Source organism: Coregonus clupeaformis, chromosome 9 (genome assembly GCF_020615455.1).
Source record: "Coregonus clupeaformis isolate EN_2021a chromosome 9, ASM2061545v1, whole genome shotgun sequence".
Classification (NCBI taxonomy): Eukaryota; Metazoa; Chordata; class Actinopteri; order Salmoniformes; family Salmonidae; genus Coregonus; species Coregonus clupeaformis.
In genome coordinates this window covers 21,602,228-21,617,901 of record NC_059200.1, presented here as the reverse complement: position 1 = coordinate 21,617,901, position 15,674 = coordinate 21,602,228, and the positions used below count along the sequence as shown (strand labels likewise).

The window sequence follows — 15,674 nt, the reverse complement described above, 5'->3', positions numbered from 1 at the left end:
ACATTGTAAATACCACCAATATTTAACTGTTTATTTATCTTCCCCTACTATTCGTACTACAACTATTTGCACATTGCTAAAACACTGCACTGTATAGCTGATAATATTACACTTGAAATGTCTTTCTTTTTTTAAACCTTTTTGAGTGCAATGTTCAATTCTAATAGTTTTTTGTTGATGTTGTTTTGTGTCTTCTCACTTTTGTTTGTTTATTTCACTTGCTCTGGCAATGTAAACACATGTTTCCCATGCCAGTAAAGCCCCTTTGAATTGAATTGAAATTGAAATAACTTGTAGTAGGCTATTGGTCACCATCTGGATGTCACCATGACATGCTAATCAGCTAACGTAACGTGAAAATGACCTAACCATCCCACTTGATTTTAGTTAGAGTAGGATAGCAGCCTACACAAGAAATAACTTGTAATATTGGTAGTAACTATCTGGATGTCACCGTGATACAGTCTACTGCTCAATGGGGAGAGTTTGCGCTGCAAGCCGGCAACACAACAACACAGGGCACAGTGTCCTTCACTCACTCCCACCCCATTTGCCGAACACTGCTGTCACACGAGGAAGTACAGCTAAAGCACCAAAAATGTACAGCTACGGCATTACATCTATATTTATGTAAAGAAATTAAAATAATACTCTGATAAAAACGGAATGATTCTGAACATTCTCCCAAATCCCAACTTCGGCAGACAAGTTTAAAATTCTGAATCCATCCTTCTGTTCAACTCTGATCCTGGCAACCTCAACCTGTCTCTCTCGCACCAGGCCCTTTTGATCCCTAGCAACATGGGCATCCCCACAATTGACACATACAGTTTTTTCCACCAATATTACACATTCCTTTATCCCTCCTGCACACTTCCCACATCTCTGAAACTCCCTCCTACACACTGCTGCAACATGACCATAAGCTTGGCATCTGAAACACCTTAGTCGGTTCGGCACAAAAGCTCTCGCTGGATAACTGACATATCCTGACATGACATTATCAGGTATAGACTCTGCTTCAAAAATCAAAAAGGACAGACAATGTCTTCTCAGTTTCACCACGCTCGCCACCGGGTCTGCGTCGCACCAAACGGCACCACAGACACAGGGAATTTTCCATTTCAGTTGCTCCACCTCAACACTTAACGCCACCCCAGTAATCACTCCTTTCAAAGGCGCCCTGCTCCGGAGAGCAAAGTAAGTCACAGGTCTTGTCACTAGTCGAGTGAAGCGAATCGCCCTGCTCCCTCTGGACAGAAGAAACACATGAAATCATCAGAAGTCCACTTCAAGCTACCTTCACCGATTGAACAGTACACAACTTATGTTCTATCCAGCCTGAGACTACATATGGATCAGCCAAAAGGCATGGATCCACTTTCTCCAAAAATGTCACTCCCACTGGGCCCGAATCAACCTTTGCATGACCATCGGGGCGAGGCTCGGACTCTGAGGTCTTCACCACACCTGCCACCATAGGTAATTCTTCCTCACTCTCGCCAGGTTCAATTTCAAGTCTATGGTTCCGAACTTCCGCCTCCACTAAATACAGTGATATCATTGGTTCATTTACTCGTCCGAATCCATTCGAGTGGATATCATTGGTTCGTTTATGCATCGGAATCCATTAGTCTCCACTCGACTCTCAACTGCACGACATAAATCATCAATTTGGACACCAGGCGTGTCCATATAGCCAAAGATGATGGATATACTGACAAGATACATGTCTCTCCATCCAAACAATGGGAGTCGTTGTCCACAAAGCAGCACGGCGTGCTGTCTAGCTCCCGCCTATCCTTTCTTTGGATTGGTGGATACACCTCATTATTGTAATCCTTTTTTGAATATTCGATGAGTTGTTCATGTCAACCGCCTGTATTCAATGGAAAGAGATGCTATGCTACTAGCCTCATGCCATCTCGAGACAACTCCGATATAAAGTATTTGTTTCTAAAGTTGACGGGATGTCACATATCCTATTTATATCAGTACACCCGTAACAACTTAAGCATTACAAAACGTATACTAGATCAAATAAACCTCACTTAGCAAATAAGCCATACATTTTTTTGTTTACCAAATTCGACACTCTCTCATTGAACTCCATACAAAAACTCCTTGCTTCGTGGGCAAAACAACGAAAAAACGTCACCTGCTGGAGGGAGACAGATTTCCCGCTGTTGGGCCTGTCTCTTCCTCTCTGGTATAGCCTCGCCCGTAGAGGGGTGGTGCTGTCGTCTCGAGCATCCCGCGTTCACTATTCAAAGCCGATTTAAACGGCCGGTCACTTGCAGCAAGTTCCCAGGGAACAGAGGAAGAGAAAGTTGAGGAATTGAGTCGTGTGCAGCAGAACTCTTCTCGGACCATGGTTGGGTGAGAAAATAGTTGGCTCTTTTGCCCATTTGCGAAAAATAAAACAAACAATTGATTTCAATCGCATGAAATAACTCAAAGGAGTTATGGCTTGAACAACTCTTTATTTGTTTTAGAAGTCGATGACATCGCCTCATTTCTGTGATTTATATGCAAGGCTGTTGAGTGAATTGTTTTGTCATTAGGCTAGACACAGAGAGCCCCCTTATTGTCAGAATCAATCTGTGCTCATGAAGGGTCTTTTTTTTTTTTACTGGTGAGCTAATGTGGCTAATTTCACAGTTGTTTCAGAGTCCCGCAATAACAGCGAAAACGCTAATATTTGTGTAAACTCTTTGGAATTGTAATCTGTGGGTGTCACTGAGTAGCTCATACCCCATTTAATGGATGCACTCTCCATAGGTAAGGCTGTACATGCGCATAATTATATGTATGCCCCCAACGCAATTATGCAGTCTAATAAATCCAGAGTGGGATTAGAAATGTGTTTATTGTCAAATTAATTACTTATTGTATTTATTTAAGTTATATAACAACATTCCAAACCTGTTGAGCGTTATCTAGTCCAAATGTGGCATTATTCCATTATTTGTATCCGTTTGGATCAGTTTCAATTGTGGACTTTTATTTTGAAGGCGACCCGCGAATTCCACTATTTTTTATATTATTTTTGTTTTGTTTTTTTACAACACATACAACATATCACACAAACCAAACAACAAACAAAAAAAAACGCCACATGTAAACTCATGACACAACATTGTTCTCTGTCATCCTATTTTGACTCAAAGGCACATTTCTATACTTTCCTTTCTTTGCATATCACAGTTTAAACAACAAATCTAAATAACATTTTTGCATATATGGGAGGGCTGTAACGAAATTTAAAGAACAATAAATAAATAGGTAATTCATATTATGAAGTTGGAGTCATGATAAAATTGCCAGCAGTTTCTCATTATGTATATTATTTGTATAACATTACATATTATGATTGGTATAATGATTTTGTATCAATAATTTGGTATCAGTACACATGATTAGTATTAATTACATATTATAAATAACATATATTTACCCCTGTTTTCGTTCACACCAAGACAGTAACTTCAAACTTGGCCCATATTTTTTCATATTCCTTTAACATTCCATTTCCATTTGCAATAGTTTTCTGAAATTTGACAGTGTTCATTGAATTAGAGCGACTGCTCCTATTTCCAATGCCTTAAAATGACCCGTTTAGCAATGAGAGTTAGTGACCAGAGCATGGAAGCATCTGGTGTATTTTCTGGGAGGTTAATTCCCAGCAAGATAAAGGCTGCATATGTGTGTAGTCCATTTTCGATTGCTCATTGAAATGGAGAGAATATAACACTATTGTGGCTAATCCTTATTGTGGCTAGCATCACACAGGTTGTTTGGTGTGTGTGTTTGTGTATGTCTGTGTGTATGTTCTTATGCGTGTGCCTGCATGCATGTGTGTGTATGTGCGCATGCATGTGTTCGTGCATGTTTATGTGTCATTGACACTGTATGAGAGAGCGGAAACATGGGTTTGGGGCCAGTAGGAAACATGTGTTTCCCCTCAGAACAATAGGTCTATACTTGCTTTATGTTCTATCTATTCCTTATGACACAACTTACTGGAATACATTTAAGCAATAATGCCTGAGGGGGTGTGGTATATGGCCAATATACCACAGCTAAGGGCTGTTCTTATGCACGACGCAACGCGGAGTGCCTGGATACCTGCCTTAGCTGTGGTATATTGGCCATATACCACAAACCCCCAAGGTGCCTTATTGCTATTATAAAATGGTTACCAACGTAATTAGAGCAGTCTAAATAAACGTTTTGTCATACCCGTGGTATACGGTCTGGTATACCATGGCTGTCAGCCAATCAGCATTTAGGGCTCGAACCAACCAGTTTATAATTGTCAATAATATCTGTTGGAAAAAGGTCTGGTTATCACAAATACCTGCTTGTTAACAAGGTCAAAGAAGTCTCTTTCAGAATTATCCAGAAGTGTTACCTAGCGAATCATTACCTGAAGAAACTCAAAAAATACATGAACATTAACTGTACTTTTTGTGTTGAGCATCCAGAAACAGTTTTGGATTTATTTTGGCACATGTAAATTTTCTACATGTAAAGAGATTATGGCAAGACATTTGTAGTTATATAATTGATCATATTCTTGATTACTTTTGTTTTTATTTATGGGAGAATGTGCTGCCTGGGTTCCTTAATTATAATAAGGATCAAGTCAAAAAATCTTACCTCTTAAATGTAATTGTGCTAATGGCAAAAATGTCATTCATAAATGTCAATTCACTAATAAAAATCCCACTCTTCTTTGTTTTCTATAAGCAGTTCTAGCAGTCAAATATGTGTACTGTCTTAATAGAAGAAAATAAAACCCACCACCATTTTGCGATTTTATGACAATTTAGGATGTTGCACACCGCGTTCAAAAACACACCAAATTGTGTTTTATTAGATGGCCTGCCATTAAAGCTAGTTAAGGAGGAAAATGATGCCTTTGCAGCCTGAATGGAGGATGCTTTATGTACGAGCCGGTCCACGGGGGACACGAGTGTATTACTGGGACATCAATCCTAGACCATAGGGCAGATCTAGCGCCCCATATCGGCTGCCTAGTCCTGCTGTGTCTGTCGAGCTGTGAGGGGTCTGGAACTTGTCCCCGTGTGCTTTCCCAGGCTACAGTCTACTCTACTTCCATTTCTGAGGCGTGATAGTGCTGTGATTTACTACATGGATCATGTTACACAGGGTTGGTGTGTCTGTGTAGACCTGAGTCTGTGTGTGTGTGGAACCATTCGTTCAGCTCTGTGACCGTGGGAAGGGCTTTAGTGTACAGCACCATGTTCTGTATGGACACCTCAAAGAGATCACACTAATGCTCTCTCTCTGTCTCTCTCTCTCTCTCTGTCTCTCTCTGTCTCTCTCTCTCAATTTCAATTTAATTCAATTTAAGGGCTTTATTGGCATGGGAAACGTGTGTTAACATTGCCAAAGCAAGTGAAGTAGATAGTAAACAAAAGTGAAATAAACAATAAATATTAACAGTAAACAGTACACTCAGAAGTTTCAAAGTTTCATTACACTCAGAAGTTTCTCTCTCTCTCTCTCTCTCTCTGTCTCTGTCTCTGTCTCTGTCTCTGTCTCTGTCTCTGTCTCTCTCTCTCTCTCTCTCTCTCTCTCTCTCTCTCTCTCTCTCTCTCTCTCATTCTCCGCTTTTCCCTCTATTAAATCCACTGTGAATTTGTCTTATCAGTTATCACAGTAGGATTTAAGGATCCAATATAACTATGTGTGTATGTCAGTCTGTGTTTGTGTGCGACCTCCTCGTGAGTGTGTGCACGTGGGTGCACGGCTGCGTGTGTGTTTTAATTGATCACTACATAAACCCCAGTCAAAACCTTTGAATAACATACAAACCTAAAATACATAGCCTGTGACTGTACTGGTCTGTTAGTGAGCCAGTTAGCTCAAACAAGCCTTCTCTCCCCAGTACCCCCTATTAATACTAGTATTATATTCAGGCAGGATGATACAAATCCCTTTCGGAGCTAAACCGCACGGACATGAACCCACTTTGTTAACAGCAAAGAAGGCTATCTCTATGGAGACAAGATTAAGTTATTAATAGAAAGAGGTTCGACAACACTAGACTAATTATCTCAACCAATCCTTCTCCAGGTAAAATAATGTTCCCACCAGTGTTGGGATCAATTCCATTTCAATTTAGTCAATTCAAGAAGTAACCAGTGCAGTCAAACATTTTCCTGTGCTTGTCACACCCTGATCTGTTTCACCTGTCTTTGTGATTGTCTCCACCCCCCTCCAGGTGTCGCCCATCTTCCCCATTATCCCCAGTGTATGTATACCTGTGTTCTCTGTTTGTCTGTTGCCAGTTCGTTTTGTTTCGTCAAGCCTACCAGCGGTTTTCCCCTTGCTCCTGTCTTTCTCAAGTTCCTGTTTTCTAGTTTTCCCGGTTTTGACCATTCTGCCTGCCCTGAGACTGCCTGCCGTTCTGTACCTTTTGGACTCTGATCTGGATTACTGACCTCTGCCTGCCCTTGACCTGTTGTTTGCCTGCCCCCTGTTTTTGTAATAAACTTTTGTTATTTCGACACTGTCTGCATCTGGGTGTTCTCCTGAAACGTGATAGTACGAACTAGCCATGACTGACACAGCAGACTCGGACCAGCTCCGCAACGCCATCTCCTCCCAAGGAGCCACCATTGGAAGGCACGAGGAGTTGCTTCGTGGTCTCATGGAAGGGTTCCAGACCTTGGCCGAATGCCATGACCGAGCGTTTAACACATTGCTGGAGCAATTCCGTGGGTTGTCTGTTAGGCAGTCTACCACGACGGTAACCTCCAAGCCCCTCAGTAACCCGGCTGTTACCTTCCCCGGAACGCTTTGCTGGAGAGTCGGGAACCTGTCGGGCATTTCTCGCTCAGTGTTTGCTCATCATTGAGCTGCAGCCCTCCTCCTTCCCCTCGGACCGCTCTAAGATAGAGTACCTCATCACGCTGATGTCCGGGAGGGCTCTCGCCTGGGCTACGGTAGTGTGGGAACAACAGTCAACCTTATGCTTCAGTCTGGAGGAGTTCATGCAGGAGGTAAAGAAGGTTTTCGATGCTCCATTGTCCGGGAGAGAGGCTGCCCGGAAGTTACTCCAGCTTCGGCAAGAATCCTGCAGCGTGGCAGACTATGCAGTGGATTTCCGCACATTGGCATTTGAGTGTGCCTGGAACCCGGAAGCGCTGTTCGACATGTTCCTGCACGGAGTATTTGAGGAAGTAAAGGACGAGCTTGCAGCCCGGGAACTACCGACGGATCTCGACTCGCTCATCGCCTTGACCATTCGGATCAATGGCCGACTACGGGAACGAAGGAAGGAGAGGGATTCCGATTCCACTCGCCCGCCCAAGGATTCCACCTCGCCTCCGAGGCATCCCGGAAGTCCCCAACGGCTCCGTTGCCGAGAGAACCTGAGGCTACCTGAGTTCCCCCGAGAGTCTCCGAAGTCTGCCGATTCACCTCTTCCCGAGCCGACACAACTAGGCTGTCTCCATCTGAAGGCTTCACACAAAGAGTTTCCTGTATTGCGGGATTACTGGTCATTTTGTGTCAACCTGTCCACTAAAAGACCAGGCTCACCGGTAGGAGTGAGTACTCTGGTGTGCCATACGGATAACTTTTCCTCTCCCCTTACTCGCACCCCCTTTCATGCCATCTTGCTGTGGGGGAACCAGTCAAAATCTCTCCGGGTACTCATCGACTCTGGGGCCGATGAGAGCTTTATGGACGCTACCCTGGCATCCCCACTCAGCCCCTCTCCATTCCCATGGATGTTAGAGCGCTGGACAGGCGCTCTATAGGCCGGGTCACCCACAATACCACCCCCATCAACCTACGAATATCAGTGAACCACAGTGAGACGATCCAATTCCTGCTAATTAAGTCTCCTCAGGTTCCCGTGGTATTGGGTTTCTCTTGGCTCCAGTGACACAACCCCTTTATTGACTGGTCTACTGGTGCCATCATGGGCTGGAGCCCGTTCTGCCACGCTCATTGCCTGAAGTCAGGGCAGCCTGCCCCGGGATGTCTTCCTGGGGGCTCGGAAGTTGCTACGGACCTCTCCGCCATTCCCGTGGAGTACCAGGACCTCCGGGAGGTGTTCAGTAAGGCCCGGGCCACTTCACTTCCGCCGCACCGACCCTACGACTGCGGAATCAACCTTTTCTCAGGCATCACGCCGCCCCGGGGACGAATGTACTCGCTGTTGGGTCCGGAGACCAAGGCTATGGAGACCTACATTGAGGACTCCCTAGCTGCCGGGTTCATCCGTCCTTCTGCCTCCCCAGCCGGCGCAGGGTTCTTCTTTGTGGAAAGACAAAACCCTGCGCCCGGGCATCGACTACCGGGCCTCAATGACATCACGGTGAAGAACCGCTACCACTCATCTCCTCGGCCTTTGAGCCGCTCCAGGGGGCCAACGTGTTCTCCAAGCTGGACCTACGGAACGCCTACCACCTGGTACGGATATGGGAGGGGGATGAGTGGAAGACTGCCTTCAACACGGCCAGCGGTCACTATGAGTATCTGGTCATGCCATTTGGCCTTACCAATGCTCCAGCTGTGTTCCAGGCCCTGGTTAATGATGTTCTCCGCGACATGTTGAACCGGTTCGTCTTCATCTACCTCGACTACATCTTCGTCTTCTCCCGCTCTGCCCAAGAACACGTTCTCCACGTCCAACAGGTCCTCCAACGCCTCCTGGAGAACCAGCTTTTTGTGAAAGCGGAGAAATGCGAATTCCATCGCTCCACTATCCCCTTCCTGGGCTACATCATCGCAGCAGGGAGTGTACAGATGGATCCCGGGAAGGTGAGAGCGGTGGTGGATTGGCCCCAGCCTACGTCCAGAGTGCAGCTGCAACGTTTCCTGGGATTCGCCAACTTTTATCGTCTCTTTATCTGGGGTTACAGCACCCTGGCTTACCCCCTGTCTGCACTCACCTCTCCCAAGGGTTCCGTTCACATGGTCCCCAGCTGCTGACCGGGCGTTCCTGGACCTCAAACACCGTTTCACCACTGCTCCCATCTAGGTTCATCCTGACCTGTCCCGCCAGTTCGTGGTGGAGGCCGATGCTTCGGATGTCGGAGTGGGGGTGGTCCTGTCCCAGTGTTTGGTCCTGGACCTCAAGTTACATCCTTGCGCCTTCTTCTCCCATCGCCTCAACACCACAGAGAGGAATTATGATGTGGGGAATCGTGAGCTTCTCGCGGTGAAAATGGCGTTGGAGGAGTGGAGGCACTGGCCGGAGGGGGCGGAACATCCGTTCATTGTGTGGACAGACCACAAGAACTTGGAATATCTCCGCACTGCCAAGCGTCTCAATTCCAGGCAAGCTAGGTGGGCCCAGATAACCTGATGTTTGTACATGATGCTGTCCGCTCCTCGGTCCTGGAGTGGGCCCTCTCCTCCAGGCTTGCCTGCCACCCGGGCTCCCGTCGGACCCTGGCCTTTGTGCGACAATGCTTATGGTGGCCTACCATGGTTTCTGACGTCTCCGCGTTCGTTGCCGCAGAACAAGACTCCTTGAATGAAAAGAGTGTGCAAAGCTGTCATCAAGGCAAAGGGTGGCTATTTGAAGAATCTCAAATATAGAATATATTTTGATTTGTTTAACACTTTTTTGGTTACTACATGATTCAATATGTGTTATTTCGTAGTTTTAATGTCTTCGCTATTATTCTACAATGTAGAAAATAGTAAAAATAAAGAAAGGTGTGTCCAAACTTTTGACTGATACTGTATGTAAACAAGTGTGTAAACAAGAGTGTAAACAAGAGTGTAAACAACGGGAAGGGGAAGAGAGAGGAATGGTTATATACATGGTTACATACCTTAACCAGTGTTGGAAAAGTATTCAATTGTCATACTTGAGTAAAAGTAAAGATACCTTAATAGAAAATGATTCAAGTAAATGTGAAAGTCACCCAGTAAAATACTACTTGAGTAAAAGTCTAAAAGTATTTGGTTTTAAATATACTTAAGTATCAAAAGTAAATGTAATTGGTAAAATATACTTATGCATCAGAAGTAAAAGCATAAATCATTTCAAATTCCTTATATTAAGCAAACCAGACGGGACCATTTTCTTGTTTTTTAAACTTACGGATAGCCAGGGGCACACTCCAACACTCAGACATAATTTACAAATTACAATTAGTGAGTCCGCCAGATCAGAGGCAAGGGATGTTCTCTTGATAACTGCATGAATTTGAACTTTTTCCTGTCCTGCTAAGCATTCAAAATGTAACAAGTACTTTTGGGTGTCAGGGAAAATGTATGGAGTAAAAAGTACATGAGTTTCTTTAGGGATGTAGTGAATTAAAACTACACTGCTCAAAAAAATAAAGGGAACACTTAAACAACACAATGTAACTCCAAGTCAATCACACTTCTGTGAAATCAAACTGTCCACTTAGGAAGCAACACTGATTGACAATACATTTCACATGCTGTTGTGCAAATGGAATAGACAACAGGTGGAAATTATAGGCAATTAGCAAGACACCCCCAATAAAGGACTGGTTTAGCAGGTGGTGACCACAGACCACTTCTCAGTTCCTATGCTTCCTGGCTGATGTTTTGGTCACTTTTGAATGCTGGCGGTGCTTTCACTCTAGTGGTAGCATGAGACGGAGTCTACAACCCACACAAGTGGCTCAGGTAGTGCAGCTCATCCAGGATGGCACATCAATGCGAGCTGTGGCAAGAAGGTTTGCTGTGTCTGTCAGCGTAGTGTCCAGAGCATGGAGGCGCTACCAGGAGACAGGCGAGTACATCAGGAGACGTGGAGGAGGCCGTAGGAGGGCAACAACCCAGCAGCAGGACTGCTACCTCCGCTTTTGTGCAAGGAGGAGTAGGAGGAGCACTGCCAGAGCCCTGCAAAATGACCTCCAGCAGGCCACAAATGTGCACGTGTCTGCTCAAACGGTCAGAAACAGACTCCATGAGGGTGGTATGAGGGCCTGACGTCCACAGGTGGGGGTTGTGCTAACAGCCCAACACCGTGCAGGACGTTTGGCATTTGCCAGAGAACACCAAGATTGGCATATTCTCCACTGGCGCCCTGTGCTCTTCATAGATGAAAGCAGGTTCACACTGAGCACATGTGACAGACGTGAGTCTGGAGACGCCGTGGAGAACGTTCTGCTGCCTGCAACATCCTCCAGCATGACCGGTTTGGCGGTGGGTCAGTCATGGTGTGCGGTGGCATTTCTTTGGGGGGCCGCACACCCCTCCATGTGCTCGCCAGAGGTAGCCTGACTGCCATTAGGTACCGAGATGAGATCCTCAGACCCCTTGTGAGACCATATACTGGTGCGGTTGGCCCTGGGTTCCTCCTAATGCAAGACAATGCTAGACCTCATGTGGCTGGAGTGTGTCAGCAGTTCCTGCAAGAGGAAGGCATTGATGCTATGGACTGGCCCGCCCATTCCCCAGACCTGAATCCAATTGAGCACATCTGGGACATCATGTCTCGCTCCATCCACCAACGCCACGTTGCACCACAGACTGTCCAGGAGTTGGCGGATGCTTTAGTCCAGGTCTGGGAGGAGATCCCTCAGGAGACCATCCGCCACCTCATCAGGAGCATGCCCAGGCATTGTAGGGAGGTCATACAGGCACGTGGAGGCCACACACACTACTGAGCCTCATTTTGACTTGTTTTAAGGACATTACATCAAAGTTGGATCAGCCTGTAGTGTGGTTTTCCACTTTAATTTTGAGGGTGACTCCAAATCCAGACCTCCATGGGTTGATACATTTGATTTCCATTGATAATTTTTGTGTGATTTTGTTGTCAGCACATTCAACTATGTAAAGAAAAAAGTATTTAATAAGATTATTTCATTCATTCAGATCTAGGATGTGTTATTTTAGTGTTGTCCAAAATATAAATAGTAAAGTACAGATACCCCCAATAACTAGTTAAGTAGTACTTTAAAGTATTTTTATTTAAGTATTTTACACAACTGATCTTAACCATGGCAACTGTCCATGGTAAACTGGTGGCCTAATCTTATTGGCTGTGAGTGAACAACCGACTTATCTACCACAGCAGTAGGAAACTTGTTAAACATGAGTTTTAAATCTTTGTACGTTTTCTTTAGATAAAGAGTTAGAGGTGAAAGATAGAAGAGAGTGTAGTGAAAGTGGGCCAGATTTGAACCCATGCTATAGCGGTATTTGTTCACAGCAGGCAGCTGCTTGGACCACTAGACCACCCTAGGCCACAGTAGGAGACTTTATGAGATGGTGAGAGTGATTGATGACCACTGAACCATAGATGTCTTTCTCTGTGTTCTGTCTGGTATGCAGTGGCGATTTTAGCATGTCAATCTTGGTGGGGCAAACTCCCCCACAAAAAAGATAGATGCAAAGCCACAACACAACACAACACTAAACAATACATTAATTGCACTATAACAGTGACAAACGGTGCCCACAAACTGTTAGGGCCTACATAAAGCTGTCCCAATGGCAGATCTTTCTTTTCAGCACCATGGAGTGAATCCTTACCACTGCTACACCTGGCTATCAGCAGAGCCTTGTCTGGCAGCGAAACAGTTCATTCAGCTTCATTTACTGCCTTTTAAAAAAACATACATTCAGGGAAAAAAGTATTTGATCCCCTGCTGATTTTGTACGTTTGCCCACTGACAAAGAAATGATCAGTCTATAATTTTAATGGTAGGTTTATTTGAACAGTGAGAGACAGAATAACAACAAAGAAATCCAGAAAAACGCATGTCAAAAATGTTATAAATGTATTTGCATTTTAATGAGGGAAATAAGTATTTGACCCCCTCTCAATCAGAAAGATTTCTGGCTCCCAGGTGTCTTTTATACAGGTAACGAGCTGAGATTAGGAGCACACTCTTAAAGGGAGTGCTCCTAATCTCAGCTTGTTACCTGTATAAAAGACACCTGTCCACAGAAGCAATCAATCAATCAGATTCCAAACTCTCCACCATGGCCAAGACCAAAGAGCTCTCCAAGGATGTCAGGGACAAGATTGTAGACCTACACAAGGCTGGAATGGGCTACAAGACCATCGCCAAGCAGCTTGGTGAGAAGGTGACAACAGTTGGTGCGATTATTCGCAAATGGAATAAACACAAAATAACTGTCAATCTCCTTCGGCCTGGGGCTCCATGCAAGATCTCACCTCTTGGAGTTGCAATGATCATGAGAACGGTGAGGAATCAGCCCAGAACTACATGGGAGGATCTTGTCAATGATCTCAAGGCAGCTCGGACCATAGTCACCAAGAAAACAATTGGTAACACACTATGCCGTGAAGGACTGGAATCCTGCAGCGCCCGCAAGGTCCCCCTGCTCAAGAAAGCACATACACAGGCCCGTCTGAAGTTTGCCAATGAACATCTGAATGATTCAGAGGAGAACTGGGTGAAAGTGTTGTGGTCAGATGAGACCAGAATCGAGCTCTTTGGCATCAACTCAACTCGCCGTGTTTGGAGGAGGAGGAATGCTGCCTATGACCCCAAGAACACCATCCCCACCGTCAAACATGGAGGTGGAAACATTATGCTTTGGGGGTGTTTTTCTGCTAAGGGGACAGGACAACCTCACCGCATCAAAGGGACGATGGACGGGGCCATGTACCGTCAAATCTTGGGTGAGAACCTCCTTCCCTCAGCCAGGGCATTGAAAATGGGTCGTGGATGGGTATTCCAGCATGACAATGACCCAAAACACACGGCCAAGGCAACAAAGGAGTGGCTCAAGAAGAAGCACATTAAGGTCCTGGAGTGGCCTAGCCAGTCTCCAGACCTTAATCCTATAGAAAATCTGTGGAGGGAGGTGAAGGTTCGAGTTGCCAAACGTCAGCCTCGAAACCTTAATGAGTTGGAGAATATCTGCAAAGAGGAGTGGGACAAAATCCCTCCTGAGATGTGTGCAAACCTGGTGGCCAACTACAAGAAACGTCTGACCTCTGTGATTGCCAACAAGGGTTTTGCCACCAAGTACTAAGTCATGTTTTGCAGAGGGGTCAAATACTTATTAATTTCTAACATTTTTGACATGCGTTTTTCTGGATTTTTTTGTTGTTATATTGTCTCTCACTGTTCAAATAAACCTACCATTAAAATTATAGACTGATCATGTCTTTGTCAGTGGGTAAACGTACAAAATCAGCAGGGGATCAAATACTTTTTGCCCTCACTGTAGCTGATATGGCTGACTTGCTTAAACAAATGTGGTTTCTACTGACAATTGAAATGTACAAACTATGGCATAAGGGAACGTCAAGCTGATAAGAGGCAATCCGTAATTTTGATTAAGACATTAATGAACAAGCTAGGACGTAGTCAATATAACTATTTGTTCAGCACTTTTGAAATGTACAGCGACAGAATTCAGAACATGGGCCGTTCTTACAGTGTTCTCCCTGTACACCAAGTCAGAACCATAGGATACATAAAGGGGGCATATAAGCAGACAATGAAAGCTCTTACAATATTCTATGATTAAATGTCTCTAAAACAGGCTATAGGCTACATGTGCACCACCAAGTCAGAACAGTAGGCTACATTTTGAGGGAGAAAGGGACCAAATTATTAGGGTGAGGCACATGGGCTACTAACAGCTTACTACACAACATACAGTTAGTATTACTTTCTTAGCTACAGTATACATATCTCCCTGGCATATTACATCATTTATGCATCAGCATACAATACATTTTTGGACTCACCTTGTTGTGCTGTGCTCCTTGTTGGCAAATTCTGTCATCAAACTTTGTCATCGAAGTCTGGCATTCTCTGGATTTATGGTGCTTTTGAAGACAACTGGGAACTCTGAAAAAACAAGGTTGAATCATGACGTCAGTGATCTTCAGGTCGGAGCTCTAGAAAGAGGCCCGAGTTGGATGACCGTTCAAAACTTATTTTCCCAGTCAGAGCTAGTTTTTTTCTGAGTTCCAAGTTATCTTGAACTCACTGAAGTCTGAGATTTCCCAGTTCTGAGTTTCCTGTTGTTTTGAACGCGGCAGAAGTCATGTGAATGTCATGTGAATGTTTATCCTTTTAAACTTGGAAAAGAGACCCTTAAACCCAGCCTCGGACCACACACCCACTCTACTGAATAGCAGGCTAGTGATTGCTTTGCAACCACTAATTTTTTATATTTGCAATTTCCAACTTGTTGTGTAATGTTTATGTCCCATGGCCGATGAGCACTGATACGTTTTATCTATAATTTCTCTTCAAAGTATGATGTTGACATGATCAATCCAATCAAAGCTACGGTAGATATAATGTGATTTGACATCATTTTATCTGTGGCCAATGACCTTGAGCCTTCTTGGATGGGCACTTCTAATGTAACTCTATGGCAGCACCCAAGGGGCTTGAATGTTCAAGCTCTCCCCGTATTATTTTGCGGTGACGTAGTGTCCCCATGAGTGACAGAACACTGAGCCAATCACGGCACAACTAGAGAACATTACCAACCCCTACGCTCCGTATTTTCCACTGGCTGCCCCACCACATCAGAAAGCACTGAGCTAGGCTGAAACACCTGCATTTTGGAGCTGCCTTACTCAAGAAAGCAAAAAAGAGACCATGTTTGTATGCAGCTTTTTAAAAATGTATTTTTATTGTTTGCAAACTGATATGTGACACGTATTAATGCCAAAATAACATGCAAAACAGGCC

General features: G+C 44.6%; 1 protein-coding gene across 2 annotated transcripts in view; it reads left to right on the top strand.

Moving 5' to 3' along the window:
• Positions 1–15,674, top strand: part of LOC121573459 (SH2 domain-containing protein 3C) — a 130,574-nt gene that overhangs the window by 29,151 nt on the left and 85,749 nt on the right. Inside the window, exon 1 of one of the 2 annotated variants that reach the window (XM_041885466.2) lies at positions 2,287–2,379. The exons of the other annotated variant lie outside the window; for it this stretch is intronic. Coding sequence (XP_041741400.1) covers positions 2,372–2,379 — 8 coding nt within the window. The 5' untranslated portion in view covers positions 2,287–2,371. Of the gene's footprint in view, positions 1–2,286; positions 2,380–15,674 lie in introns of those variants that run through there. 2 annotated transcript variants of the gene reach the window in all.